We start from the raw sequence: 16,550 nt of genomic DNA on the forward strand, positions 1-16,550 counted from the left end.
TTGAAAAATGAGGTGGACCTGTGATATGGGTCAGTAGGCACAGGTGCTGCCCACCAGGATGGACAGCCTGAGTTAATCCCAGGACCTACAAAGTGGAAGGAGAAAACTGATTCCCAAAAGCTGTCCTGTGACCTTCACACATGTGTGACAACACAGGTCCATTCAATTCTATTGCTTTAAATAAACACAAACTGATTGAACCCAATGCCACTGTGAGTCTGTTCATGTTGATGCACAGCATAGACTAGGAAGTTCTTTTTTTATATTAGAAGATAGATTTATCTATCTGAAGCTACAGTTAGTATAGTCAAATTAAAATGCAGATATTTTAAATTTGAACACACAAATATATCCTAAAGCACAAATCTGTCCTAGGTTAAGCAATGCAAGCAAGGGATATATGAGTTAAGACAGAGGCAATAATGATAATTGTCTTTCTAGTTTAACTCTTATGGGTTTTTAACTTTTTTTGTTGGAAGTATATGAAAATGTAATCTATAGTGAAAAGGAAAAAAGATATAGACACTTTGGATCTGGGAAAGTGCTTGCTTAAGTTACTGATAATCTAGCAGTATGATAAACATTATTTTTACCTTCTTTACAAGAAATATATTTTTATGCAAGATATTTTATTTTGAACATATACGAATTTAAAAGCACAAACCTGTCCCAGGTTAAGAAATGTCACAGCATATCTTGGGTCTGTGCTATCCCTGTAGCCTTCTTGACCACTGTGATAAAATTCCACATTACTTATTCTTGCATTTCCTAAGGGAACGGATGATAAGAGAAAATTTCCTTAAATGAATCAATAAAAAATACTGAAAAGCTACATAAAGCTACTCAAGTTCTTTATGGAAACCTTTTATTCCAAATGAAACTTTTTAAAAATTTCTTAATCACTTTTGAAGCTTTATGGTTCTATGAAAAATGAGAATTATAATCACAGACGACTATGTTATATATTTCACTTAGAAAAAATAAACTGAACTAATACCAACCTTTAAATGTCATCATATTTCCAGTGAATGAACCAACAAGGATCCGTGCACCAAAAGAGTCCTTGGACCAACCCGGGTCATTTTCACCAATTATTTTGATGTTCCTACTCAGAATCCCAACATCAGCTGATAATGTATAGCTCTGACTGGTTCCAGGGATCTGCTGTCTTTCAGCTGCAACCAGACAGATGGATCATTGTCAGATTTGTATCTTAGTCCCTTTACAATTCATAAGGTAAACAACTTTCTAACATGTCAAATGGTGACACAAATTTATAAACTGATTAGATATACTGCTTAAACAGAGATAAATGGAAAACTGAAATTATGATACTATCTTATTTGCGGGCTGGAGAGATGGCTCAGATGTTAAGAACACTGGCTTTTCTTCCAAAGGTCCTGAGTTCAACTCCCAGCAACCACATGGTGGCTCACAACCACCTATAGTGAGATCTGCTGCCTAGTTCTGGTGCACAAGCATGCATGCAGGCAGAATGCTGTATAAATAATAAATAAATAAATCTTAAAGATACTACCTTGTTTGCATACTAATGCATCCAAGATATATCATCTTTTTATAATAAAAGATTATTTTAATAAGGAATTGAGGAGTTACTGCTCTCTTCTTTCCCCTTTGTTTTTCTAGATAGCAATATACTTTTGTAAAATCTATAGTGCAAATGTGAAAAAAATCTGATATTGGTTTTCCAGAGAGTTATTTCAGTCACTTATTATATCTATTTTCAATTGCATCGGTGTTCCTGAAAACAACATAGCTTTGTTCTTGTGGTTAAAAAAAAATTTGCCACACACACACACACACACACACACACACACACACACACACCATATTTTCCTTATCCATTTTTTTGGTTTATGAACAGCTAGGCTGATTCCAGGACTTAATTATTATCAATAGTGAAAATGGGAAACTAAGATAGTTTGAGAAGAATAGAATCAAAGTACATTATATACTTGTGTGAAAATGTCCTTATATAACACAGTACCATCTAATAAATACACATTAATGAAAATAAAAATTGATAGGTATAGATAGTGCTGAATATTATTTTACTTTTCTTCATTTTTGTTTATACAGGTGTTCTGCCTCCATGTATGTCTGTGTAAGAGTGTCAGGTTCCTTAGAACTAGAATTACAGATAGTTGTGAACTACTGTATGGGTGTTGGGATTTGAACCTGGGTCCTTTGGAAGAGCAGCCAGTGCTTTTAACTGCTGAGCAATCCAGCCCCAGATTATTTTAAATAAGAGTTATTGTTTAATAATCTTTGTAGGGAGTTTGCAATTGTATCACATTATACATGAAAACATTATTGCAATGCAATTTGAAATACTCATTTTAATTTTAATCAGTGAGGAAACACAGAGTTATTAAAAGAATGTTGCCCTCTGAGTAGAATTGACAAGCAATAATTACTATTTTTTCCCCAGCTCGTAGACCTTGGATTACTCTACTTGCATATGCATATTGCATACGAACTAGGATTCTATATACAAATCTAGCAGTGTTTAAGACACAGTTTCTTTGTGTTTTATTTATGTTATGTTTACAGGTGCTTTGCGTGTGAGTATGTTTGAGCACCACATGCATGTCTGTGTATTCAGGGGTCAGGAGACAATATTGGAGTCGCTGAACCTGGACTTATAGATGGTGATGAACCACTGTGTGGGTGCTGGGAATCAAAACTCAGTGCTCTTAATTACAGAGCCATCTCTCCAACCTTGAGATAAAGGTTTTAGAATTCTATGATATATCAAAAATTATTTGAAAACTTAGAGGAGAAAAAGGCAGGATAGTACTCTATAGAATGTTACATAATAGGTCTTTGCTGAATAATTGCTAGGTGAATGAATAAAGGATTCATATAACAAAGAACAAGGGAAGCCAAGAAATACAGAGCAGGCTCCAGTGATACCAAAGCTAACTATTCTGGCAAAACATTTGTGAAGTTTAATCAAAGAATTATAATTACAGGGTACATAACTAAGATAGGAGAATTTCCAGACACTTTAATTGTATGTTCATTTAATTAAAGAACAGCCACTTACCAAGATGAGTGAAGGAAAGACTATCATTGAGGATGAGAATTTTGTGCCCATGCAGGATTTTAGCAATCTTTCTAATCTCTGTCTGTTGTAAATCATAGCTTGTGGTGGTTATCACTATTTCTTCTCCCTCCTTAGAAAAATTCAAGTGCCAAGTACAAGATAATTTTAAAAGTAGGTTTATATTTCTTAGTTACAATCCTTAAACAATTCTAAATTTATAGTCTTATTAGCAATTGGGGTATTACCAGAAATAATAAAGCATAAATCTAGCTCTCTAACAATAAATATGCTTTGTTGATATTAAGAATTCTGGAGTCTGGCCTCCATTCATGCATCATGACAAAAACCCATGTGTGCCTTTTCCTCCACCCTCAACCACCTCCACATAGAAACACATACACAATGAATAAATAAAATGTAAAAAAGTCTAACTTATCAGGTTACTATTAATATTCTACCATTCTCTTATTTCGCATAAACATTACTTGAATGTCACAGTGCTTCAAAGTTTGTTTTTTCTAAATGTTTAACACTTAATATCAAAATTTACAAGTGATGAGGTAACCAAGATAACATATTTAAAAATTTTATTTAACTTAAACAATATATTTAATGTATATAATATTAAATAATATATTTAACTTAAATATAATATTTAATGTATTAAATAATATATTTAATTATTAAAAGAATGTATTTAAAATAATTCTATTTTCTCTTTTGCAAGAATTTACCATTTAAAAATACTTACAAGCAATTGTTTTCATATTTTTCTTTTATAACTAATGTGCACATGATATTGTTTATATAGTGTGAAGAACTTCTGATGTCACAATTTTTAAATAATCAGAATCAGGCCATGTCTTGCAAGCTGACTGTAAGGACCATTTCTCATACTGTTAATTACAGGAAGTAGAAAACAGAGAAGAAACTGTTTCAAGTATAACATATAATTTGTTTTCTACCTGCCAATCCACAGCATCCAGCAGAGATAAGATTCTGGAGCCGGCCTCTGCAGGTTCTGACAGCTTAGTTTTATAGACTGAACGTGGAAGTCCGTGCAGGTCCAGCTCACCAAACACTCCTGAAGGAGAGAAGCATTCCTCCTTACCACACAGTCTTGAGTTAGGAGCTAGCATAGAAGGAGACTATTCACTGATGCATTTTTAGCAAGCTATTAAACATTTGAGAGTGAATGGAATGAATTGAGGTTGGCCATGCAAAAGTGTTGGCAGTTTGACCTACATTTAGGAATCTAGACCATAGTAAATCCAGCATGAAAGAAAACATGAGTCAGGAGGCTTACCACAACATAATTTTGGAAATAAAAAAATGGAATTAATGCAGATGTGTATAAATGATTGACTATATTTCAATTTTATCCATAGTAGGAAGTAGTCATCTAAATAAAGGAGAGTTTGTCGGTTGACACTGATGGATGTGGCTCATATATCTATATGTTAGCAAAGAAAATAAAAGCTGCTAAAAACAAACTATGCACTTATTTTGAGCATGTTTTAATAGAATTAAAACACAATAGATAATTATAAACAGTATACGTGCAAGAGAAATAGATTAAAGTGAAAGCATACAAAGTTCTTACCTAATACTAATTTCCTTCAAGGTTAGAACTAGAAACATATATGATTTTTAATAGTGTTTTTCAATCCAGAAACAAAAAGACACACATGGTATACACTCACTTATCAGTGGATATTAGCCATAATATCTATAGTCCTAAAGAAGCTAAACAACAAGGAAGACCCTAGGGAAGATGCTCAATCCTCATCAGAAGGACAAACGTGACAGACATTGGAAACAGGGAATAGGACTGAAGCCTACCACAGACGGCCTCTGAAAGATCGAGGTATCAAAGCAGATGCTGCGATTCATAGACAAACTTTGGGTAGAATACAGGGAATCTAATGATCTAAGGGGGAGATAGAAAAAAAAAGGGGGAAAGGAATTCCTCTATCACTGGACTAGGGGAGGGGCATAGAGGGAGAAAAGGGAGGGAGGGTGAGATTGGGAGGAGATGAGGGAGGGGGCCACAGCGGGATACAAAATTAGTATATTGTAATAAATGATAATAACAAAAAAAATTTTTAAAGAGAAAAATACAAAATAAATAAATAAATAAAATGAAAATAGTGTTTTTCTTGATATTGTTTATAATATTTGTAACGAGTGACGTCAGTTTTAAAAAGTGAACAAGGAAAAGCAAATATTTTTAAGATTGACTGTTTGCCTCTGTATTGTAGTCTTCTGTGTCTTCTAAATGAATATGCAACAGTATTAATAAAAGCAGCTGTTAATTATGGTCAAATTAAACTCGTTTAAGGTCTTTGCCTTTCAGATTTAAATAGGACTATGCACAATAGACCAATGCCTCAGGGAAATTAAACTCACCTGCAGCTGTAAATGGGTAACTGACAGCAGTGTCAACTGAGCCACAAACTGTTTATGAATACTGAAAATGAAATTATGTGTAGGGAAGTGGCCATTTAGGGGAAAGGCACAGAATATGAAAAAGTATTGTTACTCTTTCATATCAAGAAAAGATTGTGGAGACACCACACTGACTAGAGGAATGACACTCATATGTAGAGCTTAACTAAATTTAGTTTTATAATAACTTATGGTTTGATTTGAAATATTCACATCCATATCAGTTACTAAGTTGTAATGTAACATTATTTAATATTTTCAAGTCCCTGCATCTTCAGTGTTTAGCATAAATAAATGGCTATAAAAGATTGCGATGTCTAGTATTCACTTATGAGTGAGTATATACCCTGTGTGTCTTTCTGCTTCTGGGATACCTCACTCAGGATGATCTTTTCCAGTTCCCACCATTTACCTGCAAATTTCTTGATTTTCTTGTTTTTTATCGCTGAGTAATATTCCATTGCGTTAGACATATAATATAGGATAAACATACTAAAATCTGTACACCTAAGGAAGCTAATCAGGAAGGAGGACTCTGGCTAAGATGCTCAATCCCCATTCAGAAAGGCAAAGAGGATGGACATTGGAGGAGGAAGAAAACAGGGAACAGGACAGGAGTCTACCACAGAGGGACTCTGAAAGGCTCTCCCCTGCAGGGTATTGAGGCAGATGTTGAGACTCATAGACAAACTTTGGGCAGAGTACAGGGAATCTTACGAAAGAAGTGGGAGATAGTAAAGCCTGGAGAGGACAGGAGCTCCACAAGGATGGCGACAAATACTAAAAGTGTGGGCACAGGGATCTTTTCTGAACCTGATACTCCAGCCAAGGACACTCATGGAGATGGCCTGGAACCCCTGCACAGAGGTAGCCTATGGCAGTTCAGTATCCAAGTGGCCTCCAGAGTAATGGGGACAGGGAAAACCTCTGACATGAACTGATTGGCCTGCTCTTTGATCACCTCCCCCTGAGGGGGGAGCAGGCTTGCCAGGCCACAGAAGAAGACAATGCAGCCACTCCTGATGAGACCTGATAGACTAGGCTCAGAGGGAAGGGGAGGAGGACCTCCCTTTTCAGTGGACTGGGAGAGGGACACAGGCAGGCAGGGAAGAGGAAGAGTGGGATTGGGAGGGGAGGAAGGGGGAGGCACAGGGGACATACAAACTGAATAAACTGTAATTAATAAAAATAAAATAAAAAAGATTGTGATGCCATAGCACCATGAATTAATTTCTGGTATTTTGAAATAGACTAAGAGAAAAGACAAGAGACATTTAATATGTGACAAAACATACCTAAGACCTTTGCTCCTTGATTTGGTCCCTCTGGAAAAGCCCATTCTGGAGTAGAATGATTTCCTCGAAGCACAATCTGCAGTTCTCCTTTAAAAGGGTTATCTTCCCAGCCACCAATTAATCTACCTCCCTGCAGTGAAGCAGAAAATTGTTAGTACTTAAAAAATGAGCAGAAAAAAATTAACTAATAAAAAAGAATTAAGAACTCACTGGAAGCCTTCACAATAAAAAAAAAGGCATTTTGTTGGATCAGTTTTATAACTAGGGGTGACTTTAACCCATTAGTCTTAGGATAGATAGTCTGAGTGCTTTTTCCAAGGTCAAATTCAATAGCTCTTTACTGTCAGAATCAGACCTAGAATTAAGATCTCCTAAGACCTAATGATTTTTGAGCACACTACACTGTATTTGGGCACAATAGGTCAGAAAATAGGCTCCTAACACTTCTCTCCAAGCCACACAGATTGTGGGTCATCACTGCTAATGCGGATGGCTGTCATTAAATGCTTGCTAATGTAAAACTAAGTAAGAATTCATCTATATTAATTAAAAATAAAAGCCGTCATACTAAACCCATTAGTTGATATTTTTATTTCATAGGTAAGAAAGTTGATGCTGAAATGAAAGCAGTCAGACAACTTATCCAACTAAAAAAACAGTGAAGATTCCCATGTAGCTTTATTTTACCTCAAACCCATACATCTGTTAAAATCATATGCTCCATAAAGCATCAAAAGTTGTTTCTGTAATTCATACTTTCATAAAGAAAGGGTAATAAAATTTTAATGTAACATTTTTATTAATTCTTTGAGAGTTCCAAAGGATTTGGATCCTGTTCACCTCCCACTCTTCTCTCTAACTCCTGTCCTTCTAGAACCACTCCCACCTCACCACTGCTCTCAACTTCTTGTCTTTTTTTAATTTTTGTAAGTAACTCACCCAGACCAGTTTGTGCTGTCCATATACTTATGTGTATGGGGCCATCTACTGGAGCATGTTAGGCTGGCCAAGAACCCATGCTCTTGAGAGCTCAAAGGCTGCAGAAGTGAACTAACTATTATTATGTTGCTAACCTGACACAGTATCAAACTGTGATCTACATTTCTCTCTGTCTACCCATGGTATTAGTGCAGGTCTCAGATCTCATCACGGAAGTTTGTGCAATAAATGCTCTCTTAAAAAAAAAAAAAAAAACCTAATAGTATTTTTTTTGTTGTTTGCATTCTTTTCTCATAAATAGTAACAAGGGGACAAAACAATTAATCTGATTAAGCTGTTACAAGCTCAAGACCACCTGAGGTTTATGGTGAGCTTCCATGCAACTGAGGCATTCCCTTGGCGACTCGTGCTTTCATAATCCCATCTGTGTCCATTCATTTGTAAGAAATACTGTTTGTTTTTCTATATAAATAGTTACAATATTTAAATTTTTCTTCCCAGAACACCTAAGGACTTGGTGTGAATGCATAGTTAAGCTTTATATAATAACAATAAAAATATCTTAAGTATAACTAAGATAAGGACAACCACTCACTCAAGAGTATGCTATTAATTGTCCCACTAAGGAAGATAAAGCTTCATGTCCCGATCACTTTCCCAGGCTGATCAGTGGGCACAAGGGTGCCTGAGACTGGGAGTCCCAGTCGCAAAAAAATACCCACAGGGAAGCAAAGTTGCGAGTCTGATCACGGGTCACCCAGTCTTTCCCTGGAAGGTCTCGCGGACCACAGGTACCCGCCGCCATCACAACTGAGCTCCAACCGCCCAGAGAGCTGCGCGCCCAGCTCACTGGTACAGAGGAGCTGCGCACCCCAGTGCAACAGGGACTGGGAACCCCTGTCCAGAGAGGGCCCCACAGGGAAGGAAGAAACTGTGCTGCTGGGGTCATCTAGGCTTTGCCTGGGGAAAGTATAGCAGACCGCAGATCGCAAACAGGCAAGTACGCCCAGCCATCACAGATCCGGGCCCAAGCAGGGAGCAAGGAGTTATTGGGAACCCAGCTCCCGCAGATTACCAGGCGGGTACACACTCCGCCAGTCCAGAGGCCTGCTTTGTACCAACTACTCCTTACAGACAGAACTATGTGCCCCAAGACAACAGAGTCTTAGAGTCACTGTCTGGAGAAACCCTCACAAGGAACAAGGAACGAAGCAAAGGGGACGGACTTAGGCAACCCAGTATATCCCCGGAAAAGGTCCCACAGACTGGCCCAACCCAGGGAACTGCTGTGCCCCAGATAGCCTGCTGTTACCAGGACAGCAGTACTCACCCGCCACAGATTACCTCTTGGGTTCTGGGGCACAGAGCCCCAACCTCAGACCTACAAAAGACCGGGAACCCTGAGATCAACCCCCAGATACTGCTCCAAGGGGCAACCAGTTATCCCTAACAAAACCGACCAAACCACGGGGACACACAGGTTACAGCAGCTGATCACTAAATTTACAGCAAGAAACCGAGAAGGAGGGCAGCTGTCTCCAGGACTTCTCCTGGTGAGAGGAGAGCCCTCTTGACTAATCAGGACCACAGTTACCACCCAGGTTTCTATGCCTGAGGTGAGCTGTAGCAACTCCTGAAAAACACCAGCCATCCAGTGACTATACCCAAAAAGCCGAGAAGGCTTCCTTCAGGAAAAACCATCTTCCTGCCAAAGGGATTCTCTCCACTACAAGAGCCCAGGAACAACCAGAAACTAAATTCAAACAACTAAGATAGCCCAATGGGTAGAGGACAGTGTAAAAGTTCAACCAACAAAAGCCAGAGCAATATGGCATCTCCAGAACCCAGTTATCCAGGGACAAATAGCCCTAGACACCCCAGCATAATTGAAATTCAAGTAGATGACCTTGAATTTCATAGATGACCTTGAATCTATGCTCATGAAGAAGATAACAGAGGAAACAAATAAAATATGAAAAGAAATAGAGGAAGCTGCAGCCAAACAGTCTGTGGCCTTTAGAGAGGAAATGCTTAAATCACTGAATGAAATAAAAGAAACAGTGGACTGTTCAAACAAACAGCTGAAGGAATTGACGGAAAAACATGAAAATACAGTCAGACAGGTGAAGGAAACCAACAAAATAGCTCAAGACCTGAAGATAGAATTGGAAAAATTAAAAAAAAAAAAAACACAAATGGAAGAAATTGTGGAGAGAAAGAACTTAGGGAAGAAAGCAGGAACTACAGAGGTTAGCATAACCAATAGGCTACAAGAAATGGAAGAAAGAATCTCAGGTGTGGAAGATACAATGGAAGAAATCGATGTATCTGTCAAAGAAAATGTTAAATCTAAAAAATTCCTGACACAGACCGTCCAAGAAATTCAAGACAACATAAAAAGACAAAACCTAAGAATAATAGGAATAGAGGAAAAAGAAGATTCCCTGCACCAAGGCCCAGAAAATATTTTCAACAAAATCATTGAAGAAAATTTCCCCAAGTTAAAGGAGAGGCCAAAAAGAATACAAGAGGCCTATAGAACACCCAATAAATTAGACCAGAAAAGAAAATCCTCCTGCCACATAATAATAAAACCGTAAGTATACAGAACAAAGAAAAAATACTAAAAGCTGCAAGAAAAAAAGGCCAAGTAACATATAATGGCAAACCCATTAGAATCACACCTGACTTTTCAACAGAGACTATGAAAGCCAGAAGGGCCTGGACAGATATCATGCAGACCCTAAGAGAACACAGATGTCAGCCCAGGCTACTATACCCAGCAAAACTCTCAGTCCTCATAGATGGAGAAAACAAGATATTCAATGACAAAAACAAATTTCAACAATACCTACAAACAAATCCAGCATTACAGAAGACACTAGAAGGGAAAATACAACCCAAGAAAACTAGCTACATCCAAGAAAATACAGGAAATAAATAACCCCACTACAGTAAAACAAAAAGCAACCAAGCACACAACTGTAGGACCACAGCCAACATCAAATTCAAATGATCTAACATTAATCCACTGGTCATTAATCTCTCTCAATATCAATGGACTTAATTCTCCAATAAAAAGACACAGACTAACAGAATGGACGCGTAAACAAAACCCAGCAATCTGTTGTGTACAAGAAACACACCTAAGTCACAAAGATAGACATTACCTGAGGGTAAAGGGTTGGAAGACGACTTTCCAAGCAAATGGATGCAAGAAGCAAGCAGGAGTAGCCATTCTAATATCTGATAAAATAGACTTTCAACCAAAATTAATCAAAAGAGATGGGGAAGGACACTTCATATTCATCAAGGGAAAATTCCAGTATATATAAAGAACTAAAAAAGCTGAAAAGCAGCAAACCAAGTAATCCACTTAAAAAATGGGGAACAGAGCTAAACAGAGAATTCTCTGTAGAGGAATACCGAATGGCAGAGAAGCACTTAAAGAAATGCTCAACCTCACTAGCCATTAGGGAAATGCAAATCAAAACAACCCTGAGATTTCACCTTACACCCATCAGAATGGCCAAGATCAAAAACTCAAGTGACAACACATGCTAGAGAGGTTGTGGAGAAAGGGGAACCCTTCTCCACTGCTGGTGGGAATGTAAACTTGTACAACCACTCTGGAAATCAATCTGGTGCTTTCTCAGACAACTAGGAACAGCACTTCCCCAAGATCCAGCCATACCACTCCTGGGCATATATCCAAAAGAGGCTCAAGTACACAAAAAGGACATTTGCTCAACCATGTTTGTAGCAGCTTTATTTGTAGTAGCCAGAAGTTGGAAACAACGCAGATGCCCCTCAACTGAAGAATGGATGCAGAAATTGTGGTATATCTATACAATGGAATATTACTCAGCAATGAAAAATAAGGAAATAATGAAATTTGCAGGTAAATGGTGGGACCTGGAAATGATTATCCTGAGTGAGTTGCCCAGAAGCAAAAAGACACACACGGTATATACTCACTCATCTAGACATACAACATAGGACAAACCCACTAACATCTGTGCATCTAAAGAAACTAAGCAAGAGAGAGGACCCTAACTAAAACGCTCAATCCCCATTCTGAAAGGCAAAGAGGATGGACATCAGAAGAAGAAGAAAACAGGCAACAACCTAGAAACCTTCTACAGAGGGCTTCTGAAAGCCAGAAGAAGAAAACAGGAAACAAACTAGGAACCTACCACAGAGGGCCTCTGAAAGCCTCTGCCCTACAGACTATCAAAGCAGAGGCTGAGCCTGATAGGCAACTGTTGGGCAGAGTGAATGGAATTTTATGTAAGAAGTGGGAAATAGTAAGAGCTGGAGAAGACAGGGTCTCCACAAGGAGAGCAACAGATCAAGAAAATTTGAACACAGGGAACTTCCCAGAGACTCATACTCCAACCAAGGACTATTCATGGAGATAACCTAGAACCCCTGCACAGATGTAGCCCATGGTAGTTCAGTGTCCAAGTGGGTTACATAGTAATGGGAAGAGGAACTGCCTCTGACATAATTTGATTGGCCTACTCTTTGATCACCTCCCCCTGTGGAGGGAGCAGCCTTACCAGGCCACAGTAGAGGACAATGCAGCCACTTTTGATATGAACTGATAGACTAAGATCAGAAAGGAGAGGAGAACCTCCCCTATCAGTGGACTTGGGGAGTGGCATGCATGCAGATAGGAGAGGGAGGGTGGGATCGGCAGGGGAGGAGGGAGGGGCTTATGGGGGGGATACAAAATGAATAAAGTGTAATTAATAAAAAATTTTAAAAAAAGCAGACATAGATTGGATGTGTGTGATGCTAGCATTTTTCTGGGCCACAGCAAGTGTGTGGGTATACACACATGTCTACACAGTAACTAAATATATTTTCTTGTTATTAATTCCACAATTTTTATGTCCAAAATTAATATAATTAATAATATAAATCATAAGACTTCACTCTTACCTGCACTGAGATATAGGTAGCATTCAGAACAACTCTTCTATAAGCAGGCTCTGCGGCCCCCACCTTAGATTTATCTTCCATTTCTAGAACTCCCCAGATAATGAGTCTTTCCACTGGGGGAATATCTATGTCAGCTACAATCCATGTTCCTAAAAATCAACAAAAAGTAATTCAACCCTCCCACTGAAGCATGTGACAAACTTAACAGCCAGTCTTGATTTTGAAGTTCATTATTTCTTTCCATGCAGTCATTCCTGTACCTCACAGAAAGTAAGACATTGTGGTTTTGTTGCAGTTATTAGTGTTTTATTTTGAAACAGTGTTACTATATTTCTGAAAGTGGCCTTGAACCCCTGTGCTGATGTGACAGTCCTCTCTTGGTCTTCTGAGTCATAGGGTAAAGAGCAACAGGCCACCACATCCAGATAATGTTATCATTAATACAGGAAACCGGAAGATTATGTTTCATGCCCAAGACACAATAACAGAGCCCCTGTCTTTACACTTACTCTTCCCCAGTGTATGATGATTAAAGACGGAACTGTAACTACTGGCACACCTGCTTCACCGTAGCATCGATTGTTGCCTAAATGCTAGTATTTTACTTATTTATGTTTGTGTGCTTACCTTCAGGAATAACCACAGTTGCTCCTGGGTGAGGTATGGTATAATTATTCTCTGGAGATGACTGCCAAAAAGACTCATTTGACCATAAACTGAAAAAAAAAACAAAAAAACGTAATGCTTCCATTAATCATCCCCTCCATGTATTTAATAAGCACTTCCTTAAGGCACAGCATTACATTAAATTTCTTAGGGACAGAAGAATGTGAATTAGATACTTAGTAATTTCATTAACTAGGCAAATTAATATGTATAATTAATAGTATAAAATGTATACAAACTATATACTTTTTCTATTGAGCAATATTACTTTTTAAAATTTGAGAACCTTTCTTCTCACCAAATTCTCATTTTGATATATATCTGTTTAATAAACAAATTTAATTTAATTTGAGATATGTCAATTATTCTATTTTCTTTTTAAATTAATTAATTTATTTATTACAATTTATTTCCTTTGTATCCCAGCTGTATGGCCCTCCCTCATCTCCTCCCAGTCCCACCTTCTCTTCACCTGTCTGGGGTGGGGAGCAGCCTTACCAGGCCACAAAGAAAGACAATGGGGCTGGCGAGATGGCTCGGTGGTTAAGAGCTCTGACTGCTCTTCCAGAGGTCCTGAGTTCAATTCCCAGCAACCACATGGTGGCTCACAACCATCTATACCTTCTACTGCTCTCTTCTGGCATGCAGGTGTACATGCAGATAAAACATTCGAAATAAATAAATAAAATCTTAAAAAAAAAAACTTAAAAAAAAAAAAAAGAAAGACAATGAAGCCAGTCCTGATGAGACTTGATAGGCTAAGGTCAGCTAGAAGGGGAGGAGGACCTCCCTTATCAGTTAATTATTCTGTTTTCTTATAAGATTTAGCTCTAAAACATTTAAAATTAGTGAACCCTGTATCTATTTAAGTGTCTCTGGTAAATGATGTTATTTCAAAAAGTACACTCTGAGGACATATTTGTGTAGAGTCTGTGAACAGAAGACCAGGAAAAATGATCTCTGACTTGCCAAGCACACATTGAAGTTATGCACTGGACAGCGGTAGGGCAGTGGCTTGCGGTGATGGGTTTGCACCCAGAATGAAGGCTGCCCTAAATTGAAATAAATGTGAAGAACCCATTGGAAAGAAAAAGCCTTACGCTTTTTGTAATTATGCCTTTCAGAAACTACTTTTAATGGAAAATTTCCTAAGGTACATAATTATAAAGTTGGTATCTTCTTGCTGGACATGACTAGTACTGAAATTTAAGAGAGGCATTTACACACTAATTAAAAAATTATTCATATGGTCAAAAATAGAGAGCTGTAAAAATTGATAAGATAGAAGGAAAAGATTTTAACTAAAAAAAAAAATCAACTTTGAGGTCAAGTATTTGAAAAAGATTAAAAGTTCTCTTCTGAGTTTTATATGATAGCCAGCAAAACTAACAGCACTTAATAGTAAGGGAACTTAGCTTTTGGTGTTAGACTGGATATGCCATGACTAAGTTCAGAGTTCTCTTACATCACTAGACTTCATCTTTCTCACCTATATAGTAAGGGACCTTGGAGAAGTATCATAATACACATGAACTGCCACAAATATAAGACTGTCAGCAACTTTTGCACCCAAGTGTTATGAGAATTCTTTTTTTTTCCCATGGGAGTGGGTTATAAAATGAGAAAAGCATGAGTTTGGCTGTGTTTTGTGAACCAAAAGTTAATATGCAGAAAGAGTGCAGTTTTATATTAACCAGCAGAAATTTACGAAGAAGGTTACACGTAAGAGGCATTCAAGACATTAGCTGCAGAAGGCACACATACTTGTAATTGGCTGGTCGTCTCCGGGGAACTGGTTTTCTCGATGGTGGGTGAGCAGGAAAGCAGTCTTGGAGAATACAGCAATAAGCTTGGAAATTAATAATCACATCTTTGACATCAGGATCTAGGGTCCCAGGGATTGGTTGGCTCTGAGGAGGGTCAGTTCTCCCTGACACTGAAGCAAAATTAACACGATGGTTAAAGCACTTAAATCTATACTAAGTCATGCATTTTGAAAATATCATTTAGTCAGAAATAGACAATAGGCATTGAGAAACTTCAAAAAATTAAACATCATATTAGGAGATGAAGTATTAAGGAGAATGAAAAGATATCTTGACAAAAATGAATGCTTTAAAGTCTAGAGAGATGGCTCAGCAGTTAAGTGCCTTGATTTCTCTTCCAGAGGACATGATTTTATTCCCAGCACCCACATGTCAGCTCATAACTGTCTGTAACTCTTGTTCTAGGAATCTGACACCCTCTTCTGACTTCTGTGAGTTCAAGAAAATTACATGGTACACATACACATGTGCAAGCAAAACAAAATAAAATACACACATGCACATAAAGTAAGAGTGCCTTAGGGGAAAGGGAGTGCAGAAAGAGGGAGGGTGGGGCTGGGAGATGAGGGAGGAGGCTACAGCCAGAATACAAAGTGAATAAATTGTAATTCATAATAATAATAACAACAATGTTAATAAATTAAAAAACAAGAGTGCCTTAAAATTTAGTTTAAATTTATTCTTAAATACTTTTATGTTTCTAAAAATAATTTTTAAATATTCTGAATAATACAGGCTACTGTATGTCACATTTCTACTAAGAAATTGCTCTCAGCCTTAGGTAAATTATTAAATAAAAATCATTCTGTGTAATGAATACATACCCAAATAATAGAGAGTACTGGTGTTTGCTTCAAGATGCCAGTCCCCATTCTTGCTAGTATTCCAGTTCAATGGGTTTGAGGAGCCATTTCTTATATCAACCACATTAAACACATCAGGATTTTGAGTGAAGTTATGTGATATAATTACATAGTCTTCTTCCTAAAATATTTGCAGAAAACTGTGGCTTCATTTAAATAAAAATATGCTGCATATTATGATTTAGTTTTAATGCCCATGTAATTACCCCACATAGCATGTTACAGCAAAGTTTGGTTCCAGTTTACCTTTCAATTGAAATTTATGTTTTGTTTGACATTTTCCATGTCTATGGAACAATGTGAATTCTATCATCAGGGAAAGAAAAAGGATCTCTTTCTCTCTTTCCTTTCTCTTTCTCATTTTCTTTTCTTACATGTGCAGGCTCTATACTCACATGCACACATGAATGTGTAAGTAGTATGTGCATGTGTGCATGTTTTTAAAAAACGTACCTTTTCTATGCTATCTTAACTGTTTAAAATAGCACTAGATAGG

At 37.5% G+C, this 16,550-nt stretch overlaps 1 protein-coding gene across 1 annotated transcript in view; it reads right to left on the reverse strand.

Moving 5' to 3' along the window:
* Pkhd1l1 (PKHD1 like 1) overlaps positions 1 to 16,550 on the reverse strand; it is a 155,001-nt gene that overhangs the window by 35,463 nt on the left and 102,988 nt on the right. The window contains exons 52-60 of the mRNA XM_060389478.1: positions 16,016 to 16,175; positions 15,130 to 15,301; positions 13,327 to 13,415; positions 12,700 to 12,848; positions 6,814 to 6,943; positions 4,036 to 4,154; positions 3,071 to 3,200; positions 1,002 to 1,175; positions 665 to 768 (exon numbers count right to left, since the gene is read on the reverse strand). Of these exons, the coding sequence (XP_060245461.1) occupies positions 665 to 768; positions 1,002 to 1,175; positions 3,071 to 3,200; positions 4,036 to 4,154; positions 6,814 to 6,943; positions 12,700 to 12,848; positions 13,327 to 13,415; positions 15,130 to 15,301; positions 16,016 to 16,175 (1,227 nt within the window). The remainder of the gene's footprint in view (positions 1 to 664; positions 769 to 1,001; positions 1,176 to 3,070; positions 3,201 to 4,035; positions 4,155 to 6,813; positions 6,944 to 12,699; positions 12,849 to 13,326; positions 13,416 to 15,129; positions 15,302 to 16,015; positions 16,176 to 16,550) is intronic.

The sequence above is a fragment of the Meriones unguiculatus genome, chromosome 8 (genome assembly GCF_030254825.1).
Source record: "Meriones unguiculatus strain TT.TT164.6M chromosome 8, Bangor_MerUng_6.1, whole genome shotgun sequence".
Lineage (NCBI taxonomy): Eukaryota > Metazoa > Chordata > Mammalia > Rodentia > Muridae > Meriones > Meriones unguiculatus.